Source organism: Montipora foliosa, chromosome 2, assembly GCF_036669935.1.
Source record: "Montipora foliosa isolate CH-2021 chromosome 2, ASM3666993v2, whole genome shotgun sequence".
Taxonomy (NCBI): Eukaryota; Metazoa; Cnidaria; class Anthozoa; order Scleractinia; family Acroporidae; genus Montipora; species Montipora foliosa.
In genome coordinates, this window is record NC_090870.1 from 60,159,272 (window position 1) to 60,174,271 (window position 15,000).

At 41.6% G+C, this 15,000-nt stretch overlaps 1 protein-coding gene across 2 annotated transcripts in view; it reads left to right on the forward strand.

Moving 5' to 3' along the window:
- LOC137993750 (uncharacterized) overlaps nucleotides 1-15,000 on the forward strand; it is a 29,735-nt gene that overhangs the window by 7,306 nt on the left and 7,429 nt on the right. For both annotated transcript variants that reach the window (XM_068839749.1, XM_068839751.1), the window contains exons 2-8: nucleotides 983-1,100; nucleotides 1,593-1,724; nucleotides 2,801-3,011; nucleotides 4,947-5,088; nucleotides 5,862-6,029; nucleotides 7,144-7,321; nucleotide 15,000. The exon at nucleotide 15,000 is cut by the window's right edge and continues 46 nt beyond it. In XM_068839749.1, the coding sequence (XP_068695850.1) occupies nucleotides 983-1,100; nucleotides 1,593-1,724; nucleotides 2,801-3,011; nucleotides 4,947-5,088; nucleotides 5,862-6,029; nucleotides 7,144-7,321; nucleotide 15,000 (950 nt within the window). The remainder of the gene's footprint in view (nucleotides 1-982; nucleotides 1,101-1,592; nucleotides 1,725-2,800; nucleotides 3,012-4,946; nucleotides 5,089-5,861; nucleotides 6,030-7,143; nucleotides 7,322-14,999) is intronic.

A 15,000-nucleotide genomic window follows, 5' to 3' on the forward strand; every position in this document is an offset into this window, starting at 1 on the left:
CCCCTCACTTACAATTCCTTTCCAAAAAAAGCTGCTCTCGCAGTCGTTTATGTACATACAGTGTACATCAAACGCTCTACTTACAATTTACTTTAAGAAAAACTCTTCCACTCATAAATGTGCGCTCGGACAGTGATCTCTCGTTTTCGCGGGCCGAGCCGTTCCGAAAACGCTTGACATCTTTTGATGTGGGTCTACCGCGAACGGTGTGTGCCTTTGTATGTGGTTTGAGCGTATTAGACACTACATTCGTGCGTACTTTTAAAGACGCCATTTTCGTTGACGTTCGTTCACGTTGTTTTAAGCTTCGCCCATGCGCTATGAAAGATGAACCAGCCATGCCAGCCGGAGCAATTTCAGGGAAGCAGGGTTGGCGCAGTGGTGAGAGCACTCGCCACCCACCAATGTGGCCCAGGTTCGGTTCCCGGACCCGACGCCATAAGTGGATTGAGTTTGTGTTGGTTCTCTTCTCTATTTCGAGGGTTTTTCTCCGGTTTTCCTCCCTCAACCAAAACTACCATACAGCTGATTTCAGCTGGGTGTAAGCTGTGCTCCGAGGTCATACACGGACCGTATAAAAGCAGTCAGAGGCGCCATAGTATGCTTTCGTTTCGACCTTGTTGAGCTGCGTCGTTGCTGTATTCGGCCACGACGATTAGCGAGACACTATTATTATTACTTATGCGCTTTGGTTAACTTCGTGCATGCGGTTTATAATCTTGAGTGCGATTTGTGACTGAACACAAAAGAAAACCCAGCCGAAATTTAACCTCTGGCGCCTTTTCCTTGGAAAGCCCGAGGAAATGTTTAATACCATAACACCTTTGTAAGCATTCGGCGGCGTTCTTTGTAGAACGGGTCAGAATATAATACATGCTATTCTTATGCAAATAAGTGGCAGGGTATTCGCTTGTATTACACTACTTCAGCAACTTTCACATTTCATTATTTACAATGCAACACCGTTCCTTTCTTTTTCTAGTCAGCGTGTACTTTACTCGTACCAAAGAAGTCAACAAGACGAGGATGGAGAACCAGAACCAATTCCAATACCAGGAACGTTCAGTGGTAGAATACCACAGATCGTGGAGTTGGTGTCGGTGAGTTCATCCGTAGTTGCATAGAGCGGTTTTCAATTGAGTGGCGAAAGTAATTAGCGAATTGCTTTAGTTTTGCATTAATTCACTCATTGATTGGTTCAAAGTGAAACCGAAACCAGTCGTGCACTTTTTCCCGCGCTTTGTCTCGGTTACGTGTAATGACTTCAAATTTTGATTGTTTTACTGGATTGTCTCCGTCCTTTTTGATTGGCTAAAGTAATTACTTTGGTTTTGGTTTTACGACACTCGATTGAAACTTGCTCTACTGCATTTATAATTTAACTCAGTCACTACCACTACACCTGTCTTGACAGGAAGCTGATGAAGAAGACTCTGATCTGTGTTATCTGTAAAGAGCAAATGACGATTACGGTGACGACGATGACAATGGCGGTGACATGAAGGTGACAAGAACGAGAACGACAACATCGACTCGACGATAAATAACCTGTAGACCGTTTGTTGAAATGAAGATATTTGCTTCTTCCGTAGAAAGGTCATCATTTTTTCAAGTCTCGCATGGAGTCTCTGGCAAGCACCGTTTTCAAGTGCAGTTTTTTCGGTGCACCGTTTATTGCCATAACTGATTACGAAGGGATACAATGCATGTTTGACCCAAGATTGGTAAGTACTTCCTCATAAAACGCAATAAAAAAGAACTTGGCCAATATCCACCCATCTTGACCTCACACTTGGTCAATAGCCCTTATATAAGGACATTGCGCGCTTGTGTTGTTGTTTTGAAATAGTTTGGTGGCACTTCTTCCGAGGCGGTACTCGCCGATTTTCCGTCTGTGCGAAATTCAACGGGGCGCGCAATGTGTTTTGGGTGAACATGAGCCTATAATTACACCGGAATAATGTGTAAGATAAAATAGTAAATGAACACTTCTATTGAGCATATAATATGCACTCTAGGAGGTTAATTTTTTGTTTTCAGAAGGTGATTCCTTAGTATTGCACTGCGCATCCTCTACTGCTCATACGGTGTGTCAATATTTACAAATTGGTCAAATTTGTAACATTGTAAATATGGCGTAAGTCGATCATACACGCTGAAACAATTCTCAAAACACGTGAGAGATGTTGTGAATGACCAACAACAATGACGAATAAGCGCGCGCATTCCGAGAACTTGGCGAATTTTGTTGTTTCGATGTACGATAATCGAGATGACATGTACGATGGTGGTTTACTCTTAAACGAGCACGGTGACCTATATATTTTTTATTTCATAATTTTGGTGTAAAAATTATCCCCTTTGAAACAAAAATTGTAAAAAAATTACCGGAAGGAAAAAAAGATATAGTCAAAAACGTACACAAAGCCCCTTACACACGGATGTAAATTATGATCTTGAAAACAACGACTCGAGAAACGTTTTGAGTCGACGTCGCTCTAAGTTGAGTGATTTTTCCATAAACTATATTAGACAGTGTTCATATGCTCTAGACTTTCTACCTATCAGGTGTTTTTTCAAATGGTACTTTAAAAGCCCTCTCGTTTAGCTACCGCAAAATGTACCCTGAGCCGATGAAATAACGCGCGTGATTAGTATCAGTACAGGCATCAATGGGGTAACATTGGCCCATTATATTTCTTAAGCAAGCACGGTGACATATCTTTTTTATTGTAGTTTTCAAAAGAGGTATTATTTTTCCTTTATCCAATTATCCTGGTATCCAATTATTTCCTTCAAGGTCGACAAGGAGCCCGGATTTGGAAATTTTCGGTTCAACCAGACTCTTCTGGGAGATCATGTGCCTTCTATGTTTGAAAACGGCGAGAGACATCAACAACTAAAATCATTTTTGATCGCGGTCTCACAGAATATGTTGAGGATGGGTCGCTTAATTCCGACCATCATGGATATAATGCCAGAGCATCTTATTAAGTGGAACTTCAAAGAAGGTAATTAGACAGCTCTACAAAATACAATGGGAAATTTAAACTCGATCTGAAAGTGATTCGCGCTTACCCTTACAGAAAGAAGCGCGTTTTTTTATTTAGTTTGCACCCACGTACGGTGAATTTCGATTCTTGCAATGGAAATAGCTAGTGTCAAATTATAAAGGGAAGGGAAACAGTTGATTATTTTACAGGATTTGACAACGAGCAAAGATAAGTAAAAGGAAAAAGATTAACAATTCAGTGAAGAAATCCACGATCGTGATTGCTTTGCGCCATATGACTGATGGTTTACACAGATAGTAGTACCTCTGCTTCCGTATTAATGCGAGGAAACGATTTACAGTTAAACCGAGTGCAAATCACAAAGATTAATAAAACCCACACCATGTAAAAGGTAGTAAAATGTCGACAACAGTAACATTAAAATTATTGCGATCCAAAACTACCGAGACATTTTTTATCCGGGCATTCTCGTGCAAACGCCTCTGAAAGCCCTAACTAAATCTAGGAACCATGGTCTGTACACGTATTAGGTGCTTTTAAATTAAAAACTCAAATTTTGAGTTTCTAAGGAGACTGTCAAATTTTAAGGTGTCCGAATTTTGCAACCGCTATTTCAAAGATGGGACCATTGTTGACGAAGTTAAGAACTCTTAAGGCTGGAGTCGTAAGAGCCCTTATGACCTCGTGAAAACCAAAGATCGGAGTCATAAGCGGAGTCATAAGCTCGACGGATTCGGATTAGGAGGAATCAGAACGTTCCCATTTTCTCCCGACTCTGCTTATGACTCCGTCGCCTATGATCCACTGAAAACTAGAGTGTCGGAGTCAGAAGCAGAACGAAAGAACCAACCAATCACAATACTTGCAATCGAGCATTGTGATTGGTTTATTCTTTCGCTTCTGCTTCCGACTCCGACAATGCAGTTTTCGCTTGATCGTAAACGATGGAATCATAAGCGGAATCGGTATTCTGCTTCCGATCCTGCTTTCGCTCTGCACTTCTGATTACGACTCCGACTCCGACTCCGTCGCCAGTAAAAACCAGCCTTTAAAGGGACACTGTCACGGGTTAACATGCGCAGTAGCATTCACTCTCTCCGAGACTTGTCACGTTCGACCGCCATTATGGAAATATCGGTAAGTTGAAGAATTCTGCATATATTTTGCATTAAATCAAGTTTAGCTAAAAAAGCAAATGCTATCTTTATCTGAAGCAAATTCCCCTCTGTCTTCGACCTTTCGTTTCCGCCCTGAGTTGATGCGTTTACCGACATGTCCGGATCCTCCGCAAGACGCCATTTTGAATTTGTGATTGCTAGTAACTTGAAAAAGTCAGGCTGACTTTTTCAAGTTTCGATCACCTGCACGAGCATGCGCAGACCGTGACCGTGTCCCTTTAAGGCCCAACCGATCTTTACTGAAAGGAATCTTCCATGATGTGTTTTGTTAAAATGGAGTACAATGTCTGCCTTGGACTAGCCTTTTTGTTACTATTCTGCTTGCTTGCACTGGAAATTCACCGTATTTTCATCATATTAAGAAACAGTCGTTGAAAGCGTTTATGGGATACAAATATCCAGGAGATATTACTAAATACAAGTGGTTTTAACCGGTTTTAAAAATCTTTCTCATTAGCCGAAGTTGTTATAGAAGTCAGGCCCCCAAGAGAGGTTTTCAACTGACTGTCTCCAAATTGATTCCAACGCAATAATGCTACTTTGGCCAAACACAGAAGATGAAGCCATTACCTGCAACCGGCACCAAGGAATGGAGGGGAGGGTGGGGGAGGGGGGAAGAACACGCGAGAGCCTCTGATTGGCTTAGAATGTGACGCGACATACAAACACGCAATCATGAAGCACAGGCATGCAGAATCAAAGCAATGTAAGAAACACTTTCAATATAAAAAGTACTGACTCGATTGTTGGGCAGGTGAAGGTTGCCCAAGCCAAGAGGAATGGGAACAGAGAATACTGCACCTTGCTATGGATGTACTCAGCGAATGCATGTTAGGGATAAGGTTAAGTGGACACAGCTTTATACAATGGAGGTTTGAAGTTCTGAAAGAGGAAAGGTAAGTTACAATTAGGAAGTAAATCCGTCAGTTTCTTTTCTACGCTTTCCCAAATTGATATTTCGATTCGCGCCACTCGAAATGGAAGAAGGGGCTCTGTCATGGGCATTTTCCTGCTTTCCAGCCAAAACTATACAGAAATCATTGCTCGTTATGATTTTCCAACGCATTCCTTGTGCTTAGAAGAAAGCTCTACAGAGTAGAATCGTGCATTGTAAAAACGTTTTAACTGTTTGATGTAAATGAGAGGAGGGATTTTGAAAAAAAAAAAAATCAGCCAATTTTATTTTCAGATTCAACCTTACCAGCCGAAGCTGCATAGGAAAGCAGTGAATAGTCCTCAGTTGTCCAGTAACATACTCTTAATCGAAGCTTGATGCTTAATTTTTGGTCCTGATTCCTGAATGTTTTCTCTGAATAGAGAAAATCTTTTCGCATCTTTTAGCCTCTTCAAGGAAAATACTCTATTCTCTATTTTAGGCCTTTTGAGCATGTCGGCGCGGCGCCGCCTGCCTTGTCAGATTTGATGGAATCTCAAGCGACAGAGCTCACCAAGTGATCGCAAATTACCTTGTCCAAAACAAAAAGGCAAATAAGAATACAAAGAAACATGCTGAAAGAGGAGCATTATTTAGAATAAGGCTAATTTGACCAGAAAGTAAGCAGCAATCTGGCTTTCACTCTAATTGGTTTAAACTTGATTAACTGTTAGGTATCTGAAAATTTGCCTAAGTGGCTTTAAGAGGTGTCTTGCCTTTGCTATCACTACACAGGACATGTTTTGGTAAACCGAGAGGGAAGTACAAGAAAGCACTGCACGCATTTAATCACTTAAAAGAAGCGATAGGAAATGCTCCTGAGATCGACCCTGTCTTAAAAGAGGCTGAAAAGGTTGGACTTTCGGAAGATGAAGCGGTATTGGAGATTTTGTGGATGTTAAAGTAAGTGGATTAATTTATCTGCTCCGAGTCAACAACAAGGCTGATTGCAGGTGCTTGATTGGCTCTGCGAAGCATGCATCCCGACTGCAAACTGGTTCCTAAGGTCTTTTATGTGGGACAATCAAGATGGTGGTCTGCCGTTTTGAAACTCGTGGCCGAAAGACCCCATGAACGACGTAGTCCTGACCGAACGAAAAGCCGTGGGAAAAAAAAATTCTGCATTCACGCACGTGTCCAATACAGGTGCTTCATGAAATTCATGGCACTTTGCATTCTCGTCACAATGTGCCGCAGGGTCTTGTTGAGCCTGAGAACTTCATGTGTCACAAGGAGCCCATAGCCAGGAGCCTACAACTCTAATACTTGGTGTGTGTAACGGCATTTTCACAGATCAAGCTATTTTTTAGACGAGTTCTTAAATGAGATTTGGCTTGTGCCAGTGACCATTCTCAATTCCATCATGGGTAATAATTTCTCATGCAAGACTTGTGATAAGCTGGAAAGGTCTGGTTTCGCGGGAAAATCAATCTAAAATAATTTGCTTTGTAAAAACGCCATTGACGTTGTACGCTCCTAGTCCTGGGCTTTGGTTAAGGTCATTGTCGTTATCGTTTAATGGGCCATTTTCGAAATATCAGTATTCAGCTTGATAGCGAGGCAGAGAGGACAAAAACCTTAGAAACACGTTAAAATGAATGTGACAAAGATTTGCATATCATCCACTTTCCTTTGTCTTTGTCCTCTAAACCTCTCCTTCAAGCTGAATTTTAACCCTTTAAGCCCCGAGGGGTTCCCCATTGACGAGTAAAATCGTCTGGCGTTAGACAGAGTAAAATCTATAAGTGCCATTTGGCACTATCGGGGCTTAAAGGGTTAAACAGGGACATAGTTTTTTCACGCTGTTAGCTTAACCCTTTAAGCCCCGAGGGGTTCCCCATTGACGAGTAAAATCGTCTGGCGTTAGACAGAGTAAAATCTATAAGTGCCATTTGGCACTATCGGGGCTTAAAGGGTTAATGTATCGAAAGTGGCCCATTACCTGCAACATTTTGCTATAGGACAAGAAAGAGTGACAAGCGCGCTTCCAAACTTTTTTAATCTTTACTTGTTTTAGCTTCAATGCCGCCCCCGGTACCGGCGCGGCCATGCGGTCAGCGGCTGCTACCTTGTCAGTCATGACAATGGAGGAGCGGATGGAACTGAAATCAGAAATCCGAGAATGTCTTGGACCTATTGGGCTGAATCTTAAAACACTCCACAAGATGAAAAAATTAGATAACCTAGTGTGCGAGGTAAGTCCATGCCATATCTGTGCAAAATTTATTATTATTATTATATTATTATTATTATTATTATTATTAGTAGTAGTAGTAGTAGTAGTATTATTATTATTAGTAACAGTAATGTTTTTTACGGTTTTACTTTAAGTAACATTGGAGGAAAATGTTTTCTACCTTTTTTAATGAAACAAGTCAATAGCTTTTTTTAGCTGATAAAAATACTTGTGTAATTTTATGTGAGTAAAGAATAAAGTTGTTATTATTATTATTATTATTATTATTATTATTATTATTATTATTATTATTATTATTATTATAGTGGAAACGTATGGATGCCATATGCATCCCTATCCAGCCAACCTGGGGCGTCGAACGTAACCCAGGAGGCCCCTAAGGCTCACAACTCTGTAACTAGTATAATATATAATATATAATATATATAATATATCATATATAATATAAAATAAATAAACTAAAATTGCTAAAAATCTCTCTGTTCATTCTTCTGCTATCCTCAAGACATAACTTTCAGTGTGCGGGTAGTGTTCAGGGTGTGCGAGATGACGGCTCTTTGCATCCGGAGTAGAATCTCTCCTCCTCAAGCCCCGAACAGTTTCCTCATAGCCTCGTCTGCCTCACTGAACCACCCTCCTAGGACATCTATGATGATGTTATACTGCCAAATGTCATATCCTGGGAACTTCTGCTTGAGTTCCCAGCGGAGGGGGCCATACTTGGTGATCTTCTCTTCTTGTTTCTTTCCTTTGTTCTCCGTCCACGGGCAGCTCATTTCTACCGCCAGAACTCTCTTCTCGTAATCTATAAATCTCGCATCCACTCTGTTCTGCCTCATTTTCTCACTTACTGCAAAGAACGGGATATCCTAATATGCTTGGGCCTCTGGTGACTCATAAATGGGTTTCGGCAAAACCGAAGAATACTATGGTGGCACTGTATCAGAGAGCTGAAGCTCTCTAACATTTCCCAGAACAATACTTTGAGGGCCGAATTATGACGCTCGAGGTACTTATTCTGCGCAAGCGCAGAACAACTTGCCAGCACGTGAGGGATATTTTCGGTAGTTTTGCCACACAGTCTACAAAAAGATTTCAGTAGATTGGTTGGTATGGGTCTTGCGTGCGTGGTAGACCTTTGTCGGTGTTAGCTGTTCATAAAGTTCGAGCATCCCCGCGATGGTGTGTGTAGGCGCCTTATCCCAATTCTTCAGCCACGCGAAGAATCCCCGCTGGTTCAGCTGGTCATCCTCCCATCTAGCTGCAAGGGAGCTTTCCTTGCCATCTCTTTTCCTTGACTTCGATTCTCCGCCGCTCCAGCGCAACCTTTTTGAGGTGCCTCTTGGTCTTATCTCTAGGTACATCTGCTCTATCTGTGTTGTCACGACACTTGGGGTGCGGAAAACTCAGGTCAAGGGTGAGATTGCGCTTGTGCCTATGACAGTCCAAAGTTACTGTCCTGTCAATCAGTAGGTTGTCGGTCGTTCCACTGCATCCTGCCTTTGCCCCCCTTTGCTGTTCCTCCATTAGATTATACACCTTCAGATGTTGATCCATGGGCCACAGGGCGCACGAGGTGAACCATTTGTATGACGTATTTAAACTCGTGATAGGGCGCTGGTTCTCTGGTGAAATCACCCTGCTTGGGTATCAGCCTCGTCTTACCCTCTGTGAACTACGTAGGGTACGCGCATGAACTGCTGGTGATGGTTTTGAAGGCAGATGTCACGCCCCGATTCAGTGCACATATTCGCTTCTACCAATAGTTAACCACCCTATCAGGACCATGCGCACTCCAGTTACACCTCTTTAGGGTAACCTTAACCGCCTCGTTTGTTCCCAGGGTCCAGGCCCCCAGCGTTAGTGAGGGGACACGTTGACTAATAGCCAACTCTATTTCATTGAGCCATTCTGCATTTTCATTCTCAGTCCCCCTCTCCTCCCAGAGTTTTCGGCAAAACCCTCAGCTTCGACAATGTCACTAGACACACCTTTTCTCGTGCTGGCCTGATCTTCTTTCCGAGCTACTTTGTACTTTAGCCGGGCGTTATCTGGATCTTCCGCCGCCATCGTCGTGATGGTAGCATACAGCCGGCTAGGGTCTTCTTTAAACTGGCGGTTTAGGACTTTGCCTTCCTCTTGTCTCCATTTCCTTCCAAAGCTAGCTTTTAACTTCCTAAGCAACGACTTCTGCTTCTCGGTGTAGCTTACACGCGACGACGCTGACAAACACCTGCGCTCTTTTTGCAAGAGAGAACGGTCTTTCTTTCCTCTTTTTGTCAACTTACGGTTCTCCTTTATTCAGCTCAACTCAGCTGATGCGATGGATAACTTTTTCCTGACCTCTCCAACACTCTCAAGATATTTGTTCCTCCACCTATCATTCTCACAAGCGCGTGGTTGTTTTATCCTTTGGATCTTTTTTCCAGCCTTTTAACACCAGAAATGTCGCCACAACAGAATACAAGACACAGTTGGCTAGCCACAAATAGGCGAAAGGGGTCTCCACTGGGGACCACTTCGTTCTGTTCCAACAGACCGTTAATCACCTAATTAATGATCTTGAGATCACTTTGAGTTGGCTTTTGTTTGATTCGTGTTTCTATTGCACGGTTGGAATAATGGCCCTCGCTTGTGTTCACTAATGCGAATAACTGTAATGATCGTTCAAACAATTCTTGTTCGGCCATGGTCAAAGTCTTAACTATTTCTTCAGCTTGATCTTGTAAATTTGTGCTCTCTCTCCTTCGCAACTCATTAGCATTTTGGTCTGAATTTTCAACAGCGATAATCTCAGCGTTTTTATCGTTTCGTCTCCCTGATCTTGTTCTGTCCGCTCTTCCTCGCAATACATTGACCACAATCCGCGCCAGCGCTGCGGCTTTGTCCCGTAGATTCTGACTACTCAAGGCCAAGTGCCCGTATCCTAGCTCGTCCCACATGTCCTTCATCAGTTGCATGTATCCACTCTTTCTACCGTTTTCGTTGCGCGGAGGATTATTGCCCTTGGTCAGCTTAACTGGTTTGTACTTACACTGCAGTAAAGCGGCGTTCATTTTTTCCGTCCCTTTAATCCTCGTTCCTTCTCGTCTTTCCATACTGATCCGAGCGACACAGAGTCAAAAGTGAGATGTTTAAAATAGCCAAACCCTACAGCGGTTGTTATTATTATCACCTAACGATGAGGATGTTACTGGCGCGCAGCGATGCGTGCGCCAAGAGAAAGCTGACAGTGCGCGGCGCGACCTCAAATACGTGACTAAGTCTCTGCCTTTAAAAATCCAGCGGGCTCTTGAGTTTACAAATGAGAAAGGTGCCTCTAGTTGGCTCAGCGTTATACCTTTAAAAGAAATAAACTTCACTCTTAACAAGAGGGAGTTTAGGGACGCAATTAAGTTGAGACATGGTTGGGAATTCAATGGCATCCAAACGGTGTGCGTCTGCGAGGACTTGTTTGACGCTGACCATGCCATGATTTGTATGCGTGGAGGATTTAGTATACAGCGGCACAACAAGCGGTGCGTACTGACGCTGAGATGGAGCCAGTTCTCCAAGAGGATTCGGGGGAAGTGCTGCCGAGGGGTGCCAACAAGGTCCCTGACGCGCGGCTGGATATCCGTGCGCGGGGCTTCTGGGCGAGAGAACAGTCTGCGTTCTTTAATGTTAGGCTATGCCACCCTAACGCAGACTCATACAAGAATCTCACCCCGGAGCAGATTTACAAGCTACACGAGAATGATAAAGAGCGTCTTTATTCGTCTAGAGTTCTTGAGGTAGAATAGGGCACATTCACACCATTGGTTTTTACTACCACTGGAGGCATGTCTGACGAATGTCAACGTTACCACAGTCGTCTCGCTGAGCTACTGGCAGTGAAGAAACAGGAGAGTTATGCTTCCACTATCGCATGGATTAGGACTCGAGTCTCATTTGCCATTTTGAGGTCTGCATTGGTTTGCCTGCGAGGCTCGCGCACTATGAGGAGACCTACTCCAGATATACAGGAGATTGATCTAGAACTAGAAGTCTCGGTCGCATGTAGATAGTTTATCCTTCTGTAAATAGCGTTATCCTCTTGAAATTTTTGATACTGAGTTTATAGCAAGAAACATTTTAATATTTTATAATTACTTATTCATAATGTTTTTCCTCTATTTATCAGTTTATAATAATAAGAGTTAGTATATTTTTTTCTAAAGATTTTTAAAGAAGGTTGAGCACAAAGACAGCATGTAAATATATTTTTAATTACGGTAAGCTACACTAAATGCGATCACTTATTTTTGTATTGAAGAGTTTATGATTATTATTATTATTATTATTATTATTATTGTTATTATTACTATTATTATTATTATTATTATTATTATTATTATTGTTAGTTGTAGTAGTAGTAGTAGTATTATGATTATGATGATTATTTTTATTATTATTATTATTATTATTATTATTATTATTATGTTTATTTCAAGTTCAGAAAATCCTTTTACAATTAAGAAAATTGCGGACACAGTCTATGCAATTATCTACGTAGCTTAAAGATGCATTCTGTCTAACAATAGTACAATCTCTTTACAATCTCACAGTTTTGTGAAATGACCCATTTCTGACACTTTCTTACAATATTTAGTCCTTCTGTAAGTCCTACATCTCTTAGGTTTCTAATCAAGTTCGTGTGATATCCAGATAGAAAATCGAATACTACCTACATTCACTTGCGTTATCTTATGGCCAGGGTTCATTCTTTTGAGACTGGATATTAAGTCAATATATTTCTCTGTTTTCTTTTGATCTCTGTCATGGATTTCTCCAACGTTGCAGACTGTTCCTTCAAATTTAATGAATTGCTTGCCTTTCTTATGGTGCACAACGATGTCAGGTTTGTTTGCGCCGTCTTTTGGTGGCATGTCATGATGGATTGGTATCATGATCCCATAATACTTTAGCATTTTCATTTTCTACACTGCTCTTTGGAGGGGTTCTTTTTCTTTATGCCAAGGTGTTGCTTTGTCACTATCATCAGAGAGTTCAAACTTCTGAAGTATCGCATGATATACAGGTCTTAGCATGCGGTCATGCCTTGATGTGTAAAGTGATTGGGCTAGAGCGGAGCATTTGCACATGATCTCATCAAAAAAGTGACAGAACCGGCGAATGAGATCACCTTCTTGGTTTTTAAGTTCTTAACTTTATAGATTTTAACTTATAGACTTTAACTTCTTAACTTTATAGCCTTTATGATGATGATGATGATTATTATTATTTTCACCTTTAAAGGCTGATCTTTTCCGCTATAAAAACCTGAAGAAACGGGTCATAACCAATGACCAAGGGTTCCACACGACCTCTTCTCCTTAGATTATGTATCAAGCACCTTTCTCAAAATCCTTGCTGTTCCTGATAGAGCAGTCTTTTATAGGAATGCTGTTCGGAGTGTAATGCCCAGTTTTCCAACCCAGTCGCCTAACTTTCTTGTTACTCCACTTAGGGGGCTATTCAAATTCCATATTCTTGTTATATAATTTCTCTCTTCAGGTCTTGGTATTTTTCAACCTTTTCACCCTCTTTTTCACTGAGTCTTGAATCTCCGGGGATAGCGATGTCAACAATAAAGCTGTTCTTGTCTTCCTCCTTGATGATTACAATGTCAGGCCTTCTATCTTCAATAACATGGTCACATTGGATACTGACATCTCACAAGATCTAGATCTTGATTATTTCACTCCCCACTACACTCTCAGGTGTATGCTCATACCAATTTTCGCTCCGCTCTAATCCATAGTTCTCACACAGCTTCCAATGGACCGCCTTCGCAACATTGTCATGTCTTCGTTTGTATTCCTTCTGAGCTAACTTCTTACACCCGCTCACAACGTGATCGACATTCTCAACCTTGTCACCACACAATCTACGCAAGGAGGACTCCGCCGTCTTATCAGTGTGATGTTTAACACTGTTGGTCCTAATAGCTTGCTCCCAAGCTGCACACAATAGGGCCTTAGTCTTCACTTTTAGAACCGCCTTTCTCAACCATTCCCACGTTCCCACAACGTCTGTCACGTCTCTCAAATACTGGCCGTAAATATTCTTCCCCTTCCAATTCCTTAAAAGTCTCCTCATGCCAAGCTTTCTGGAACTCGTCGCTTTGTACCCTTTGTTTGTACTCAATGACATCAGTGGCTTTGACGCCTCCAAGTAGATCCCCTTTCAAATTCTTCACATACCATCCCAAGATATTTTCTTCACTCCTAACACACCCCTCTCAGCAGATAAATCCGCGCCCATCTTTCGCCCTTGCCAGGTACAACCTGTCAAGATCACTCTTGGGATGAAAATGCTCCATACATGGTCAGGATCTTTCTAGTCTTTCTGTCCAGAGTACTCAATTCATTGTCTGTCCATTTGATGACACCAGCTCCATATCTCATGTTAATTGCTTGGATCTTATTCTTGCAATTTAATTTTGACTTCAGCACTTATACTCCTTCTGATACTGAATCTTAATCTCCCCTTCTTTTACACTGTCTAATTCTAGAATCCCCAAATATCTGTATCCATCCTCATCTATTTGTTCATTACCTTCTCATCCGGAAGGGGTTACGCCATCCATCTTCACCACCTTCCCTCTCTTGAGAACCAGTACCCCACACTTCTTCGACCCAAATTCCATCCCGATATCCTCATAAACGTTCATGAACACATAAACGTTCTGCGCAAGTGAATAGATTTGGTCAACACTCTTGGCTAACAACTTTAAGTCATCCATAAACAACAGATATATTCATGCCTTTACCTCTCGCAGGATCAAAGTTAGTCAGGGGTATCATACAGGAAAAACAAATTAAAGCGGTGACAGATTATCTCCCTAGAAGATCCCTCTTGTTACGTCTACATCTCCTAATGACTGTCCACGGGAAGTTGTGGAACTCCATAATCAACTGGGAGGGACTGCGAAACCACATCCCCAATACGAACATACTGATACCTTCCCTTTAAGTAACTTTTAAACCATTCTAGCGCTGATGGAGACACACCAAGGCTACGCTTTCAGCTACATTTTGGAAACAGACAGTTGGTCATATCAAATGCTACTTTCTATAAGGCCACAAAATGCTCAGTTTTGCTTTCTTTTCACGGGTTATTTACCTTGTTTTTGTCGGATGTTTTCCTTGCTTGCCTTATCGCTAGACAATGATGAATAATTTCACGGTTAGCTCGGATTTTGGCAAAGCAACTTAACAGTCTGTGTTTCGTGTTGCACGTTTAAATTTCGGGATGTTTCTTTGTGTTTTTCTAAAAACACTCCAAGATTTGCTGTTTTTAGGTCAACACTGGGTAAAAATCTAAATTAGTACTTTAGCTCACACGTACAACATTCCTGACAACCCACTGACAAGATAGAAATGTATTCATGGCACAAAGAGCTATTCGTATTTAATTTTCGGCGACTTCCTGAAGACATCGTCTCCAAACTTGAAAAAATTGGCCAGAGTTTTCAATCCATTTCCATCCTCTCCATCCTTGGATGCAAACAACGAAAAATAGCTTCAGTGCACTTCAATGGTTATTGGTAACAAACTACACCATTATGTTTTGGTCTTCATTGATGCAAAGACATTTTTTAATGTTTTGAAGTTTGACTACAATAGCGTGACACTATCTCTTTTAAATTACAGG